Raw genomic sequence first — 17,815 nt, 5'->3', positions numbered from 1 at the left:
TAGAGCAGCTTAAGACATTGTAGATATACACATGAAATGATTAAATGAACATAAAATGCAAACATTTACAATAAGTGCATGACATATATGGAAAGGTTCATAAGCTCTTTTGGAGAACTTAAACACATTAACTTGAAAATAATAGTTTACAATTACACTTGTTTGCAGATAATATGCATAGGAGTATACTGCAGTGAAAGAAATCATCATGAAATGTAATAAGCATCTAATACCAGTATGTTTTTATATACCTTTGGAAATACAAATTTAGCAGAGACGCAATATTATTAGTCCTTATTACATAAATTTAAACATGGCATGGAAATAACAGCAATTTTCTTCTTGGTCTAGTTGCCAGCTATTCTAATTTCAGCAACTAATTATACATATGTGGAAGCATATAATAAAATATATACAAGTTACTTAGAACACATTCCTATGTATGTTTATGCAGAATTAAACTCCATTGATTTAACTAAAACTTGCAGGCAATATTTTAGTTTAACTGTACACAACCGAATGTATTCATTCAGATACATATAGGATGTATGGCTTGGACTAGATGACCTACAAGGTCCCTTCCAACTCTGTTAATCTGTAATCTATATGCCAATTACCATATCACATTATGCATAATGAATTTACAGAAAAACACTAAAGAATGATTTATTTTCTCCAAGAACCCCTTCTTTTTAAAAAAAAAAAAAGCGTTACTGTACTTATTTTCTCAATACACCAACTATTAATTTACAATACCATCTCACGCATACCTGTTTCAGAAGCCTACATTACGCTACATTCACGTATATGGTAGAGCTGCACCTTCCTACCGTCGCAGACAAACGCATAACCCGGTGGGGAAGCCGCATCTGCAGGAGCAGCCGGCTGCATTCTGGAAGAGGCTTCGTCAGAACGGTAGCAAAAGCGTGAACAATGCAACCGCAGTAAAAGACTGGAGCAAAAAGCACCGCTGCAAGACCTGTTCGGTGGTCGCTTTTATTTATTTATTTTTAAGGTACTCCAGGACCTCCTCTCCCATTCTGGCTGCCTACGAATTCCGGGCTCTGCCCCTTTAAAATTAACTTCCCACCTACCGCCAGCAGAGGGAGATGAGACCGTCTCGCCAGTTCCATCGTGACTCTTGTTTTTGTTAAATGGGGGGTATTTAAATGTCGTGCTGTCAATCAAAGAGCACTTCCCCTCAAAGCCGCGACAGCAGCCGAGGGTTTCCTCGGATAAATACTCTCCGAAAAAAGCTGCCTCTCCTGCCAAAAACTTCAACGCCGACGGCCGCCAGCGACGGGTTCCAGCCCGGTAGTTGGAAGATCAAAGCCGAAAGGCGACACAAGAAGTCCCCCGCGCCACCAGCGAGGCAGCCCTGAAACTTGTTCCTTTGTTTCCATGGTCCGTGGATACCACCACAACCCCGCGCTCCCTTCTCCGGGCAGAAGCGACCCCAGCCTTTGGAAGCGCCAGGGCGCTCGCATTTGGGAGGGCGCTTCTCCCTCTCGCGGGAGGCGCCCACGCATATAAAAGACACGCGCCTCCGCGGAAGACAAGGTCCCACGTCAGAAAGACCCCCAAGAAGCCCACGAAAACTCGGACACCGCGAGCTCAGAAGTCCCCTCGAAGCCCCGTCGTCTCCCCCCCCCCCATATACCTAGAGAGCGTAGGACGGGAGGCACTAACCCTAACCTCGCTTACTCGTTACTCACGCACAAAAGACACGAGAACCCAGCCTCAGCTCCCCGGCGTTGTTACGAGAAACTGAATTAGGGCAGCTAACTTTTCCGCACCCTCTCAAACTCCACCGAAAAACCCCCCGAGAGCTCTTCAGTTCCGGAGTCCTTATATAACTCCAAACCGAAGAGGGGGGTAAGGGGGGGTTGGGGAGAAGAGAGACAAGAGAACAGGAGGGCGACCGCTGCTTAAACGCCGCTGCTTCCTGGTTAGCTGAAAAGCCCCGAGCCGCCTCTTTCCTCATTGTCCTCCGTTGTTCGTTGTTTTCTTTCCCCTCAGCGCCCACCGAAGGTCTCTCCCCACACGAGAAAGTGGAAGGGACAGTGTTGGTGTGTTTTCATTTTTGTCCTCCTCCCCCCCACCCCCCGAAAATAAAAGGACGCGTGGCTGCCAGCCAGCCCCCTTTACCTGCCGTGGAACCAGTCCTTGCATATGTCGCACTCGATCATGAAGCGGTTCACATCGTAGGGTTCCCGGCACACGCAATACACAGGGGTCGCGTTCGCCGCCGCCGTTCCGGCCATCTTTAAAGAACTCGCTCACTCTCTTGAGTGACTGCCTCAGCCACCCTGCTCTCCCTTCTCTCGCGCACCCCCCCCCCCACTCTCCGCCTTCTCCTCCCCCTCCCCACCGCCACCACGAGCCCCAACCAACAGCCGCCGCCGACCCAGCCAGTCAAGTCGGCAGCACCAATAACAACAGCGCGCGTGCGGAGCGCCGGCCCTTGACGCGCGCGTCTGCGCGCGCCCGAGTCTCCCACATTGAGAGAGAGAGCGCGCGCCCCTTCTTCCTGGCCAGCGAACAAACGGGCGAGGGCACGCGCGATGAAAAGGAACCGTCACGTAAGGTACATCTTGGAGCATGCGCTCTAAAGAGACTATACAACGGTGGGGAAATGACACTTGACGGCGAACGCGGGTGCCCGGGGGGGGGGGGCTGAGGGAGGGGAGAACCGAAGAGGGCGAGAGACCTAGGGAAACCTCAGAAACGTAGAAGGTTTCGTGCGTCTCTTTCCGCTCCAAGAGACGCGAGCGGAAGAAAAGAAGAGAGGGATGTGGGGGGTGTTTGCGTGAAAGAAGGAGCGCGTGCACCGTTGCCGGAAATGTGTACAGTAAACTCTTTTTTCGGACTTGAACAGACAGCAGAGGAGAGCACGTGTCACCACACAACCCTCCCTTCTGAGGGGCTTTTTTTTTTTTGGTGGGCGGGGCTCCAGCTCGCTGGAACAAACGGATAATGAAGTCTCGAGCACATGCTGGCTCCGCCCCATTCCGCCTCGTCCTGCTTGAAAGTCGTCACGTGAGGAGGGAAGGAAGGTGCCGCGAGGACATAGAAAATGAAAAAAAATAAAAAAATAAAAAAATAAATAAAACAACCAGGTCTCTGTCACAGCGTCGCTCCTTCCCTCCCTCTTATGCAACCGCGCGTTGACGGGCAGAAGGGAGCGCCGTACGGAAACTGCGCTCTTGACTTTGTTTCTCCGGTCTCGAGAGGCAGAAACTGCTCTGACAGCAATAGCTGAGCGAGCATCAACGTGTCGGTTACTTTTCTCTCAAAACTGAGCCGAAAGGCAGCCCCTCGCTGGGTTATAAATAAGATCCCGCTAGTGTGGCGGGATGCCTTCCAGCCAAACGTCTTTTTTTTTTTTTTTTACCCACTACAGTATTTTTGGTCCGTCCGTTCACTTTCACTGTCCCTAAGATCTCTCGTTACACAATTTTGGATGGGGTTTCCCCATCTCGTCAATATTTTTAAGGCATTCTGGAGATGCTGCTTATGTTTGAGCGCCTCGATGTTACATTTGCCCTTGTCGTTTTATGCGGCGGTCTCTTGGCAGGTGATTTGAAGCATTAGATAAAAGAGGGATGGTGAGATTTAGAATTTCCAGTCAATATTTATTTTGTCATGTTCGTGACAATATTTTGTCATGTTTATGTAGTGTATATGGGAGGTGGAGACCCCTTGAGAGCTGTATGCAATGAAATTTCATTTTAATGTATGCCGATTAGTATACATTCAAAGTGACAATTCACTTATTCTAAGTTCTATCTTGTACTACAGAGTCAAAGGGACACCTTGTCTGACCTTTTCAGAAACATATTCTGAAGAAAAACGAACAGAGGAAATAATCCACTGCATATTTTGAAGTGATGGTAATTTAAGTATAAATATCAATGCTTCAGAATAAGGAACAATTGATATTAGGGACAATCTGATCATTTTAAAGTAACATAGGATTGGTGTCCTTAACACTTTTAGGCCTATAGTTTTCAGTGAGATTTACTTCTAAGTAAATATCTTTGCAAATGAAGCCTTACATATTTCACAATGAATGAATGTATTGTGAACATGAATTAAAAAGAGATATTCCTTTAAATTAAAGCAAAGACCTTTTGTAAAAAGTTAAAAATAATGCTTTGAGAAACTTTGAATGTCGTAAATGAGCTACTATCCTACTTGGTGATCAGTCCTGCTAACCAGCTTACTATTGAAATTTCAATAGTAAAACCATAGAAAGTTGGGCTAAAGTAGATCTCTCAATGTGATAACTGTTCAAAATGTAAATCTTACCTTGATATGCCTCTCAAAACAAAATGATTACGAAGAATGGACTTAGATTAGTGCTATTATAGCAATGCTGCAAAAATTCAGATGACCAATAGATAGTAATCAAAAATTTTCTGTATATCTTTGCTGCTGTGTAGTGATTATCTGGATTTTTTGCAGCACAAATACAGAAACTAGACCAGGGGTGTCGAACTCGATTTCATTGAGGGCTGCATCAAGGTTGTGTTTCACCTTGGGGAGGGGGGGCAGGGTGGGTGTGGCCAGCTTGACATCACTCGTATTGGCACCAGTGGTGAAATCCAAATTTTTTTACTACCAGTTCTGTGGGCGTGGCTTGTGGGCGTGCTGTGGTGTGGCTTGGTGGGCATGGCAGGGGAAGGATACTGCAAAATCTCCATTCCAACCCCACTCGGGGGCCAGCCAGAGGTCATATTTGTCGGTTCTCCCAACTACAAAATTTATGCTACCGGTTCTCCAGAACCTGTCAGAACCTGCTGGATTTTACCCATGCTCGGCACCTGTGGTGGCCCGAGTGCTCTGCCAGTAAAAACAGGCTCCTGAGCTTCATTTCAGCTGTGATGGCTTCCTGCAACCCTCTACCAGTGAAAACGGAGCTTGGGACGGACCCTCCCAAGCTTCGTTTTCACTGGGGGAGGCACTGCAGACTGGTCCTTCACTGTTTCCAGCACGCCCGATCGAAGCACCCCATGGGCCGGATCCAGCCCCCAGGCCTTGAGTTTGACACCCCTGCTCTATACTAAAGTCACATGCAAATTATTGGAAGATAGAATACCACCAAGCTTTATATCCAGCTATAGAGTATGGTCATTCTGGCTAATACGTCTTTCTAGCTTATTTTGTTGTATATACTTCGTTGTTCTAGAAATGACATACGTATCAATATATGAGCTCTGAAGGAGGGTGGCACTGTTGAGACCACAACTTGCAGGCTATTTAATTTCGAAGGTTCATTTAAAGTGGCTTGTTGTTCAGTGAAATGGTGGTTCTTGCACTTGTAGTATTGTTCAGTTAAGAAAAAAAAACAATCTCTAACAGTGTTCTGCCATTTTGGATGGTGACTGACAGCCTGATCCTGCCTCTGAGACCAGTCCTCTCTTTGCAATGTGACAAGTCCCAGCTGCAAGGAACTCACCATCTCATAAACCAAAACCTGCTATTCAATAAGGCCAGCTGCAATCTGCTCCATTTTATGGTAATTAAAAATAGCATTTGTGCACCTGGTAGGCTGCCAGTGCAGCTGCTGCAGATATGTACTAAATTTGAATGCCTAGATGCCATACATATCATCTCACCCTTCGGTTCATCTGGAATATGCAATAAAGCAAACGTCTCAGGCTACCATTTACAAATTGTGTCAAGCTCTGTAATAAGGGATTTTGTAGTAGAATTTTTAGTGGAAATTCAAAATGGTTGTATTTTTATTCTGAGAAATCTGCAGTAAATTTATTTTTATATAAATGTTAGATCTCATTATCTTTTGCATTAGTTGTGTTTCAGGTTTTGGAAATAAATTTCACTGAATTCAGTTAGGTTGAACTCCATGGGATAAACATATAGCCTTTGTGTATCATTTCTTCAGTCTTAATTTTTACAAGAAGAAAGTAATTTTCCAGACAAATATGTTTCTTTACCCCTTCTGACTCTGACTAGTAGTTCTTCATTGCCTAATTTTTTTATCATTGGATGACTTACCTCATTTCTAATTAAGCAGATGTTGCATGTTTCATAATACTACAAAAACTTGTAAAACCTGTGAACAATGATGATACAGAGATGAATATTCTACCCATAGGCAGAATTGACTGTATTGTATCAGCACATCTAAATAAGCTGTTGCTCACATTTACATGTCTACTATTATAATAAGATGGCTAAGAAATGAAACATATTGCAGCTTCTACCAGCAACGGGAGTACCACATGTTCCACCTATGTTTTATAATCCTTAAGCATGTCATCTGAACATAACAAACTAATTCTGGCCTGGCTTATTAATGATCAATTAATGTTCCATAAACCAAAAGTAGCATACATCCTGTGTTTGAATTAAGTTTAATCTTTAGGGTTCATTAAGTGATCAAGGAAGGAAGCAATGCTATTTGACAGGAAATTCAGCATGCCTAGAAGCAATTAGACTAAACAATGCAAGCAAGTGCTCCATATTTTCTCTATCATTCTTCTTTACATCTACTAGGGTCTTCCATGTTTCCAGTCTCTTCATTGAAAGGTGTTTTTTGGTCTCAGATGTTGAACTAGCTTTTCAGTATGTCATTCTGGTACTTTGTAAACAACATAGCAATTGGCTACTAAGCCAAGTTCAAAATGCTTTTGCTGTATAAGCCTCTAGATACCTTGGGATCATGATACTTTACACCTTAGTTGCAAAGCTAAAGCATCAGTTGATTTTTAAGATAATAAGATAGTATCACGCTTGTGTGCCCAACTGACAATATCATCTTGTGAACAGTTATACAGTAGGTGGACCTTGTGATCATTGGTAGATGTTACCTCAGCTGGCATTTGGCACCTATCCTCTGGAATGCTCTCTGTTCTGAAATCCATGCAGCGCCATTATTTTACAAACCTGTTGACGATTTACCTTTACTCAGAACATTCCAGACTGAATTATAGATTGTTTAGGCTTCGTTCGTTTTTTTGTTTCTTTTCCTTCAGACCAGTGGTGGGTTTCAAATTTTTTTACTACCAGTTCTGTGGGTGTGGCTTGGTGGGTGTGGTGTGGCTTGGTGGGCGTGGCTTGGTGGGCGTGGCAGGGGAAGGATACTGTAAAATCTCCATTCACTCCCCAATCCAGGGGAAGATTACTGCAAAATCCCCAATTCCTCCTGATCAGCTGGGACTTGGGAGGCAGAGAATAGATGGGGGCGGGGGCAGTCAGAATTTTTACTACTGGTTCTCCGAACTACTCAAAATTTCCGCTACCGGTTCTCCAGAACTGGTCAGAACCTGCTGAAACCCACCTCTGCTTCAGACCCACTAATACACACATACACACACACACACACACACACACCCCTTCCCCTTTAATGTTATCATACTCTCAAATAATAGTTCTGTGTACTCCTGAAGACTACACAACTTATTCTTTCAGACTAAATGTCTCCAAAAAAGTATGTGGTAGATATTTTAATATGTGGTGAAGTTCTAATGTGCTGTGTATATATTCTGATTAGTGTAACAACTAAAAGTTCTTTATAATTAGAGATGAATTAACCTGTATTTGAATAATGTTGCCAAATTAAATAGAAATGAATGTAGGTGAAGATGGGAAAAGTAAACTTGATTGTGCAAGTTAAGTTCTTGATGCTTGAAGATCCAGGAACAGCTTAAGAACAAGAAACTCTTGCCAACATCATTACATTATTGTTGTTCCTATTATTAAATGGGTGGGTGATGATCTATGTAATGTAATAGAAAAAATATAATGTAATAAACAATAAACCGAATATTAGGACATGACAGAAGCAGAATAAATAAAACACCACAGATTACTAAAGGAGAAAACTATATCAACTATCAAAAACATCTCACTTTGGTGAGGCTTAAAATCAGATTGTTAATACTGTTGTAAAAACAAATGTAATAAAGGTCTACAATTAGGATCAAATTTAAACAACAAAACATGAATAAACCTACCCATAATTGCTACAAATCTAGCAAAATGGGACAATTAAAAGTCTATAAGTAGGCCTGCACAATTCATAGGGTGGGAAAGGCCAGATTGCTACCCTAAAATAATTGTGGGCCACAAAGGAATCCTTGATACCAATTGTTCGGTGGTATGGCAGAAGCATTGGAGCTAGCAATGTCCAAAAGGCCTAGAGAAAGTGTGTCTTTCAGAACGGAAGTAATTGTGAAAATGGCAGCAGTGGACTTTTCTTGGTGATTGTGATGTTTGGTAACAATGCATTATTTTTTTAAAAGTACCAACACCTTGCACAAGACTACTTGGTGGTCCACATGTTGTGCAAACCTGGTCTAGAAGACGTTTCAAATTTGGTAAACAACCCAATCTGTGAGAGGTATCTTGAGAGTGGATTTCATGGCTGCTGAAAAAAAAGGCGCTACTGAGTGCGTAACACTGGCCCAGAGGTCTGAAAGAGCAAGATGTATACTTCGTTTTTTCCGTATGATAGATCTTTTTACAGAAAAAATAGGGTGCATCAACAAATCTGATTTCAGAAAGAGCACAACACTTTCCAAAATCCCTGAGACAGATTTTATAATGATTAAAAACAGGTGTATTTCATCTGGATTTAATTTTTTTGTCATCTTAAAAAGTATAAAACCATCCACTATAGCTCTCTGGTTTTTCTACCACATGCCAATTGTAAGATTCATTTAATGATCTTATGAGAACTGGAGCCCATTGCATATTGCTAAATGAAATTTATGATTTACTGTGTCATACAGACCAAAAGGTTTAATACAGTATTTCTATTTTGAGGTTGCCGAACTCCCCAATGACTCTGAGTGGTTTCCCAAGAAGAAAGCATTTAAAAGAAAGCAATGTATATCAAAGAAGAAGGAATACAACAACCAGAAATCTGATCTTACAACACAGAAATACCAAATGACACCAAAATCCCAAGAGGGCTCAGTGACCATCCTAACCCAAGGCCTGGGAGAATAACCAAGTCTTTAACATTTTGTGAAAAATCAGTACTGTGGTAGTAGTAGAGATCTCTAGGGAGACACTATGCCAGAGGCTGCTACAAGAAAACATACTTCAAAGTTGTAACAGTTTGTTATTCCAGGTTATAGATATCCATGATGATAGCTATTATTATTTTGTACAACTTGCTAAGGCACAATCCTTGGTTAAAGATCCATGCACAACTGGATTTTCTCCTCAGTCCCGCTGCCACCAACAGAACCACCCCATTGAAAAAAGCATACAGTAATTCTGGGACAAGTAACGCGAGCTCACCCTGTTACGTGCACGAGGGATTCGAACCGCTGAACTGCCAACCTTTCGATCGACAAATTCAGGGTCTTAGCCACTGAGACACTGCGTCATAAGACATAAGCTTTCCTTTATTAAAAAGACAAGATTAAAAATAAAGGAATTATCTAAAGTTCAGCTAAAAATCTTCTATGATGTCTTTATCTATGGAGCAAAATACTGAGTCATATTTTTCCACCCACGCATTCTTCACAAAAATAAAAAAGCTGAAATTTTTCAAGATTCACCCACATGTTGGTGACGAAGAAAAAAAAGCAAGTCTCACAGTTTTGTCCCCATGCTACAGATTGCTCTTAGCAAATACTCAGTTATATTGAAATAAATTCTCTCCCACACATGGCCTACACATAGATGTTATTGAAAATAACTGTGCATAGTCTAATTCAACAGCACGTCTTGATTGCGCATTAGTAGAGGAGGCAAGGAAGGGGCAAGAAATAACCACTTATGTTTAACAACATCAAAAAAAGACTCCACTGATCTCAGAAATGGAAATCACGTAACGAAACTTTAAAATGGGATCTAGAACTGAAACTGCCAGTTTTAAAAAGAAGTAGCAAAGGGCAACACTCAACTACAATACCAGGAAGCAAAAGTAAAAAAGAAAGAACATACGAAGATTCTTCCTTAAACAGCATGTTTTCATTCTATTTGTATCATTTACCTATTCAACAGATTTCTTTGAACATTGAGACACTGTTTGTTCCATAAATAGCTGCAAAAGAAATTGAAACAATTATGCACATCTTTGCATATCCTTATTACCTAGTGATGACTTTCTTTTATGAGCAAGATCTTTATGTAACATTTAATAATATGTACATCCCATGGAATGAATGTTATTTGCAGGAGGATTAACAAACTTGTGGTACCTTAAAAACTAATAAATTTATTAGACATTCATTTTAGTGGATACCAACCCATTTATTCAGATGCTTGGAATGTATCTTGAATTACACACAGCTTTCCCACAATCATAATATTGGTGGCAGTAGTAGGACTGTCCATAACAAATACAAAGAGTGATAGTTATATTATTGACAAAGATTGTTTACAAAAACATTAGGTAATGATTTACTTGGCACATACAGAAATATTTTATCCTAGAAATAGCATTTTTCTTTCAAATACTATTTTTCTTCCAAAGTACAAAACTGAATCCCTCAATGAATAGCAATCCGGTGACTGTATTTTGCATTCTCTCATTGAAATTCCTTTGTTTCAGAATAGTTGCTCTAAATGTAGTTGCACAGATTCCTAGATTATTGAAATGTTATGCTAACAAATACTAAGATAAGGTAATTATTAATCATAATGACAATGAGAGAGAAAAGATATCTAAAATTCATATTCATAGTATGAGAATTGAGGTTTCCTGTTTGTGAAACAGTAGTAGTTTGTGTAGTACACTGTTTGTGTAGTAGATATGCAATACAAAATTGAAAATTAGAATTTACTAGACAACCCATGACCCCTTGGGTCAATTCAGAGATACCAGTTTCTTTGCCAGATTCCTCAATGCCTTCAACAATGGCAGAACTTCTAATATACCGGAAAAGTTCTTAAAAATTCAGGGAGATATTCAGAGATGTATCTGCTTTGAAAGTAGCCCATGTTAAACTGCATAGGATAGTCAAACATCAGGAAATGTTTTGTGATATTTTATGTTATGTCATAAAATGCTTTATGATAATTCTTACATCAAAAGATGTTTTATAAAATTTGCTAAATTTCAATTCCAGGGGAGTGATGAGTCCCAGATCCTGGATGCACTCTGTAAATTGGCTTATTTGCGGTAAGGTATCTTGGTTCAAAACATTTTTTCCTATAATACACCATTTCACCAAGTTAAAGCTTATAAGCATGAGAGTTTTAGTAGTATATAGTATATAGATTGCTTGGGCCATTATTATGATATTCATAGGCACCATTACGGCCCCAGACACATGTTTTGGTCCCTATTCAATGTCTACTATGTTAAAAAAATCCTTTCAACTTTCAAACATATAAATAAATGGAAAATAACATGATCCAAGTAAAACTTCATGTCCAGCATTATCTTTATTTCCAAGAATATCCCTAGATTTCACATGATCCCTACAGCCTTTCTGTGGCTATCTTTTGGCAGATACTTTGCTTGGTAGAGTCCAGAGACAAACAGTAGGTGACAGCGGGGAGGAGAGCTAGAATGGACTAGACAACCCACAACCTGTTGGGTCAAACTTATTTCCTTACCTTCACAAATAAACAGAATGACTATGAATAGGCAAAAAAAGCAGTGGGAGCGGGAGTGACTTCTGATTTCCTGCCAGCTTCCCCATTGACTTTCCTTATGGGAAGCTGGCAGAAAGTATTGAAAACAATCACCATGTGATCGTGACTGAAAACAGCAGCATGGTGACACTGAAGCAGCCACAACTTTGTCAAATTTCTTCCAGGAACCTATATTTGGTGGGTCCCAGGTAGAAGGCTTTCTCTGCTGTGGTACCTACCAGATGGAATATTTTCCTCTCAGATATTAAGTTATTTCCAACCCTCTGGATGTTTTGAAACTCCCTCAAGTCCTGATTATGCCATCAGACCTTGGTTTACCAGGGAACCAGAGACTCATTTAGATGGCTCCACCATTGAGATGGATGTACTCTGTTTGTGCTTTAGGTTTGTACTTATTTTAGTTTTAATTATCTCGACTTCTAATGCTGGTTTTTCAATTTTTCTTTATCTATTTTTATATGTGTATTGTTTTAATTGACTACTGTAGGTCACCCAGAGTCACTTCTTATGAAATGGGTATAAATTTGATTAATAAATAATAAATAAATTTCAATCCCAAGGGAGTAATATAGATAACCAGATTTTGGATGTATTATTTAAGTTAGCCCATTTGAAGTATGGCGATTCAAAAATTGTAGCCTTGTAATGCACCGTTGGCCCACATGAATGTGACAGTCAGACAAATAGGAGAGTTTTAGTATGTAGATAAATACCAGGAAACATCTTCATCACTTTGCCTACTGTCTTTGGCCAGCCTTATCTCTCAAGGCAGCCATTTTGTGACAATGCCAGTAGCACGCTCTCAAAATCCCAGATCTGCTATTCAGACCCAGCCGGTTAGAGACCTCTGTCTTACAGCTTAGCTTAAAGACTTTTATTTCATAGTTCTATTAAATGATACGTTCATGAAAACATCAAGATTTGTCTGCTACATCAGAAAGAAACCAGAGAAAATATTTCTTGTTTTTCCTCCCATTTCTTTTCCCTGGTGAAACTATTTCATTAATTACATTATCTTATCAAGTGCAAAATCAGTTTCTTCTTGTTCAGGCTTGGCTGACCAAATGAACCATTTACTCCTTATAATGGCAGGTGTTTACTGAAAGATTAATGAGCAAGCACTACTGTGTGTAAGTGACTTTCCTGCTGTTCTCTCAGAGGCTTGCAAGCGATGCTTAAATAATTGGTACTCTTAGTGTAGTTATGTTACATAACAAACCAGAATGAAGAAACTATAGATCTTTATTTTAAATCAGGTTTTTAACCTAGGACCGTGATGGCGAACCTATGGCACGCGTGCCACAGGTGGCACACGGAGCCATATCTGTGGGCACATGAATGTTGCCCTAGCTCAGTTCCAGCATGCATCAGCCAGCTGATTTTTGGGCCTTCTGGGCCCAACGGAAGTCGGGAAACGGGCTGTTTCCGGCCTCCGGAGGGTTTTGTGGGGGAGGCAGTTTTCACCCTCCCCAGACTCCAAGAAAGCCTCTGGAGCCTTGAGAGGGTGAAAAACGGGCCTATCGGGCCCACCGGTAACCTTTTTGCCATTGCGTGCCAAAAGCGGGGGGAGTGCGGGGGGATCGCACGTGCATGTGCAAGGGGGTGGGACGGGGGTGCATCGAATTATGGGTGTGGGCACACATGCGCATAACCACCACCACCACCACGCTCCCAAGCTTTTGGCATGCGATGGCAAAAAAGTTAGCCATCATCACTGACCTAGGACATTCTGCTCCTCCAAATGAAAAACAAGATTCCAATTTTCCTAGAATTCCAAGCTGGAGAGACTATAGTTCTTAGCGGCTCCAACATGCATTGAGGACTTGAGGGCAACAGATTAGTTTAGGAGTCAGACAGTATGCAGGAAATCTACACTTCCTCAGTGTACAACATATTGTGTTTCACACCCCCTGCATGCCTCATTCTACCCAACGGCAGAATTGGCTATACAAAATTTTAATAAAAATGCAGGGGTTTATTGTAAATCATCCAGAAAATTTTGGCTTCTGTTAATTTACTTATTTTAAAGAAATAAGAATGCTATATATCTAAATATATTATTTTAGAACAGCTATATTTCTCAACAAATGAATTATATAGCTGAAGAGATTCTTATAAACAGTTAAGTGGCCTTACGTCATGCATATCAAAACCAAAAATGATTTCATGTCCATCAGAGAATCAATACCCTACTGTTAAGCTAATAGCATTGCTATTAGTATTATGAAATACCAAAAACTAAAGCCACTGGATTTTAATCTTATTAACTTGATAGTGCATGTATCCAACTGTTTCCCTTCAAACCTTACCAAGAATTCCTGCTCCTTTTTATTAAAATCGCCTTGCTGAAATGCATAACAAATTGTGAATTAAAAGGTCTCATCCAGTATTTGTCTCTCTCTGAAAAAGTTATTGTTGATATGTGATAGTCCTCACACTTTTATTGGTGTCAACAACTTGGTTGTTTAGTAAAGTGGACACTAAGAGAAACTGTGATTCATGGTTTATGCTCTTACTTCAACTTTCCTTTGCTTTACAGGCATGTAAAGGCGCAAACTTTTCAGGTGCAAGCAACCAGATTCACACATGTAGGGTTCAAATTAACTACTTTATTGTAGTCAGCCTATATTACAGGAATCTCCCAAGAGTGCTTGCCTTCCCTTGGGAACAGTCATTTAAGGTTCCATGGAGTTTGGCAGGAAGGGTCAGTCCTGGATCTCTTGTAGCTGTGCAATGATTCAAGGCTAATTGCCCACTTGATCCCTGTCTGGCTGGGCCTTTGCCAACACAAATGTGAGGACTGGTCATGAAGTTAAATTTTTCAACACCATTGTAACTGCAAACGCTGGTCGATAAATGAGGCAGTCCCTAAACAAGGACTAGCTATACTGCAAATCTGTAGGTAGTTCTGCTTTTGTTTTACACATATACACAATCCAGAAAAATCCTCCTCTGGGTTTCTAAAACTAAAATTCTGTCAGAGTTTTAATACATGTTGCTCAAAAAAAGAGTGTGAAAAGCTGCCTTCTTTTTCTATGGATACATGCCTAGGGAAGGAACAAAATAGTGCCATGTTGCAGTCTAGCTTCCTTAGCTAAAAAGTTCTGCAAAGCCTTACACCAATATGTTCTGATGCGTTTCTTTTCTGGCAAGCAGGTAGCTCTGTTCATCCTCCTCCTAATCCCATAAATTTTATTAGCTAGTAGCAATAAAATGCAGTTGCAGAACTCCAGGTCTCCTCCACCCCCCACCCCCATACACACATACATACCTTCCCTGGAAACCGAAGTTTGGCACCGTGAGGAGAATTCCTTATTTAAGAGCACGGACTGCCCTTGGAAGGCCTTTTAATTTCCAAAGGATTGGGTACAGTAGTTGGAAAGAATGAATGACAATTGCTTCCAAAACACAAGGTAACCTTAAGTCTGTGAAAGACAACTCTGGACACCATAAATTCCACACCTGGTGTCTGCCTGTGTTTGTGTGTCTGTGTGTATTTGCCTATGTCTGTTTGTATGTGTTTGCATGCATCCGTGCATGCATGTGGTGTGTGTGTGAGAGAGAGAGGGAGGGAGGGAGGGAGGGAGGGAGGGAGAGAGAGAGAGAGAGAGAGAGAGAGAGAGAGAGAGAGAGAGAGAGAGAGAGAGAGAGAGAATAGACTAGATGTGTATTGGTTCACAGTTTAGCAGGTTTAATACAGGATCAGTTTTTCCCCCTCGACAGTTACCTGCTCGATTAAAGGCAAACAGCAGATTTGTTTCCAAACATCAGCAATTCCCTAAGGAGGAGGGGGAAGACAAGGAGGGAAGCGACAAAGCAGAGAGCAAAGTAGCAGATCGCTTACTATTGTTCCGATGATGTATTTCACAGCCAGCATTTTATATAGCCCCAAACAATCTTTTTTTATATTTATTTAAATGCAACCCTTTGCAATCATCCTCAGATTTGCTTTGTTACATCTCAGAACGTTCTTCAAAGATTACAAAGCTTGGTTGGCTGACTCCTAGAATTTCAGTTCCTTTTTTAAAAAAAAAAAAATCTTTTGTAATCTGGGTAGGAAAAACCCTGAGAAGGTTTCCAAGGACAGTATGTGGAGTTAAATGAAGAAGAAAGAAGAAGAAGAAAAAAATGAATACCTAATCCTGGATTAATTGTAACATAAACTGTCCTCTTTTAATGCAAGGAAAGATGTGAAGAGAATAACTTGGTTTTTCATAGAGGGAAGCCATTTATTATGCGCCCTGAATCCATCTCTTTCCTTGAAAACGGCTCCCTCCAGAAAATTGTGATATGTGGAATTCATTGCCCCAGATGAAAAATGTGTGGCACGTGCATTGTATAGTGATTGGCAGGCTCCTTTTCCTATTGCCGTGGAAACCTAGACACCTCAATTAGACAAGAAGTTCAGGCAGCATGGCAAAGGTGCAAATTGCTAAGACGGAGAGAGCATCGCATCCCAAATCCAACAGTCAACAATAGACAAAGTCATCTTGACCCATCTCCCTCCCAAAAGGCACCAATATTTATTATTTATTATTACATGGGGAGAAGAAGTAAATTAAGCCAAATCTTATATTACTTTTCCAAGACCTTTTGTACAAGTGCAGTAGCTGAGCTATGTTAGCATCATTCTCTCTCTCTCTCTCTCTCCCCCCCCCCCGCCCCCCACTGCCAAAGTAAGGCTGCATAATGAAGGTCATATTGGACTTGCCTTCTCCGGCACAGGACGATTTTAAAAATTGAAGTTTCCACCAGGTCGGCTTTGCATTCCTGTTTAATTCCTATCGGAAACAAAGGATGAGAAAAAAGGCCCCCGTGGATTAGCTAAAGGCCAGGCGTTGAAGGGAGGCGGGTTCGAGAAACCATGTGTTAGCTGAAAGGGGATTCGAGGACGATGTCTTCTTATGTTGTTTTAATTATTTTGCCCTGCCAAATTAAATTTGTGACATAGCTGCTGGAAAGGGTTTTTAGAACCAGATATAAAATAGGGTTTGGGATAATTCCTTGCAGCAGAAATATTGAAATCAGAAGAGAGGGAACAAGAACTAATGAATGTAAATCTATGCAAGATTTTGTTTAAGCATAAGAGGATCAAGAATGCTAGCAAAGGCTGTGACTGTTTGTTGTTACACTGCCTTACCCTGTGGTGCTCTGAAAACTATTCATATGATATATAGAAATAAAATAGAATATGTACTGTATACATCACACAATATATACGTATATATATGTATGTGTGTGTGTATATATGTATATGTATGTATATGTATGTATGTGGTGGCTCAGTGGCTAAGACACTGAGCTTGTCGATCAGAAGTTTGGCAGTTCAGCGGTTCGAATCCCTAGTGCCACGTAACAGAGTGAGCTCCCATTATTTGCCCCAGTTTCTGCCAATCTAGCAGTTTGAAAGCAAGTAAAAAATGCAAGTAGAAAAATAGGGATGACTTTGGTGGGAAGGTAACAGTGCTCCTCGGCTTAGAAACGGAGATGAGCACTGCCCCTAGAGCCAGAAACGACTATCACACATGTGCAGGAGAACCTTTACCGTGTGTGTGTGTGTGTGTGTGTGTGTGTAAACAGACAGTATAAAACAGTGATGGCTAACCTTTTACATCACTGCGTGCCGGCCTGCGTGCTGGAAATGGCATGTGAAACCATCCCACGAGGAATGCACAGCCCCACTGGCCTTCGCACATGTGGGAGCACCGATACCCAGAAGAGTGGTGGGTCCATTGCGCATGCACGAGCCGGCACCCAAACATCCAGCACGGACACATGCCCGACGAACAGCTGGCCATCATGCATGCGTGCGACATAAACCTGGACGTTCGGGTGCCAGCCTACGCATGCGCAACAGAACACCACTCTTCCGGGTTTTGCCACTCCCGCACGCATGACAGCCAGCTGACCAGCGCATGTGTGTGCACAGGAACGGGGAAGAGAAGCCAGCGAGGCCATGCATTCCTCGCGGGATGGTTTCACGTGCCGCTTCCGGCACACGTTCCATAGGTTTGCCAACACTGGTATAAAAGCTTTAATATTTATACATTTGGTGTAACTTTTATAGACTTAAAAAATAAAGAAGCCATAAACAAGAACAAGCACGTTTAAATGATATAAAAGAATGCTGATATTCAAGATACAAAAGTAATTTGTTCTAACGCCATAATTAAATCATCAGGCTTTTAATTAAGATTTGGCATTATTCACCATGGAGGAATGGTTGGTG

The 17,815-nt window shown here is 41.2% G+C and overlaps 1 protein-coding gene and 1 long non-coding RNA gene across 3 annotated transcripts in view; one reads left to right on the top strand and one right to left on the bottom strand.

Annotated features, from left to right (window-relative positions):
• The window catches only part of KDM7A (lysine demethylase 7A), a 55,107-nt gene extending 52,294 nt beyond the window's left edge, over nucleotides 1-2,813 (bottom strand). The window contains exon 1 of one of the 2 annotated variants that reach the window (XM_034403124.3): nucleotides 2,149-2,813. In XM_034403124.3, the coding sequence (XP_034259015.1) occupies nucleotides 2,149-2,264 (116 nt within the window). In that variant the 5' untranslated portion in view covers nucleotides 2,265-2,813. Of the gene's footprint in view, nucleotides 1-770; nucleotides 1,217-2,148 lie in introns of those variants that run through there. The other variant, XM_034403126.3, reaches the window with a different exon arrangement.
• LOC148112779 (uncharacterized) lies at nucleotides 2,802-10,213 on the top strand. The gene is made up of 2 exons (XR_015728861.1): nucleotides 2,802-3,577; nucleotides 8,794-10,213. It is a non-coding gene; the product is annotated as an uncharacterized LOC148112779 (long non-coding RNA).
• Nucleotides 10,214-17,815: the final 7,602 nt, after the last annotated feature.

The sequence above is a fragment of the Pantherophis guttatus genome, chromosome 7, assembly GCF_059756535.1.
Source record: "Pantherophis guttatus breed Tessera chromosome 7, ASM5975653v1, whole genome shotgun sequence".
NCBI classification, from domain to species: domain Eukaryota; kingdom Metazoa; phylum Chordata; class Lepidosauria; order Squamata; family Colubridae; genus Pantherophis; species Pantherophis guttatus.
Note: the sequence above shows the minus strand (reverse complement) of the source record. Positions and strands in the feature narration are given on the sequence as shown.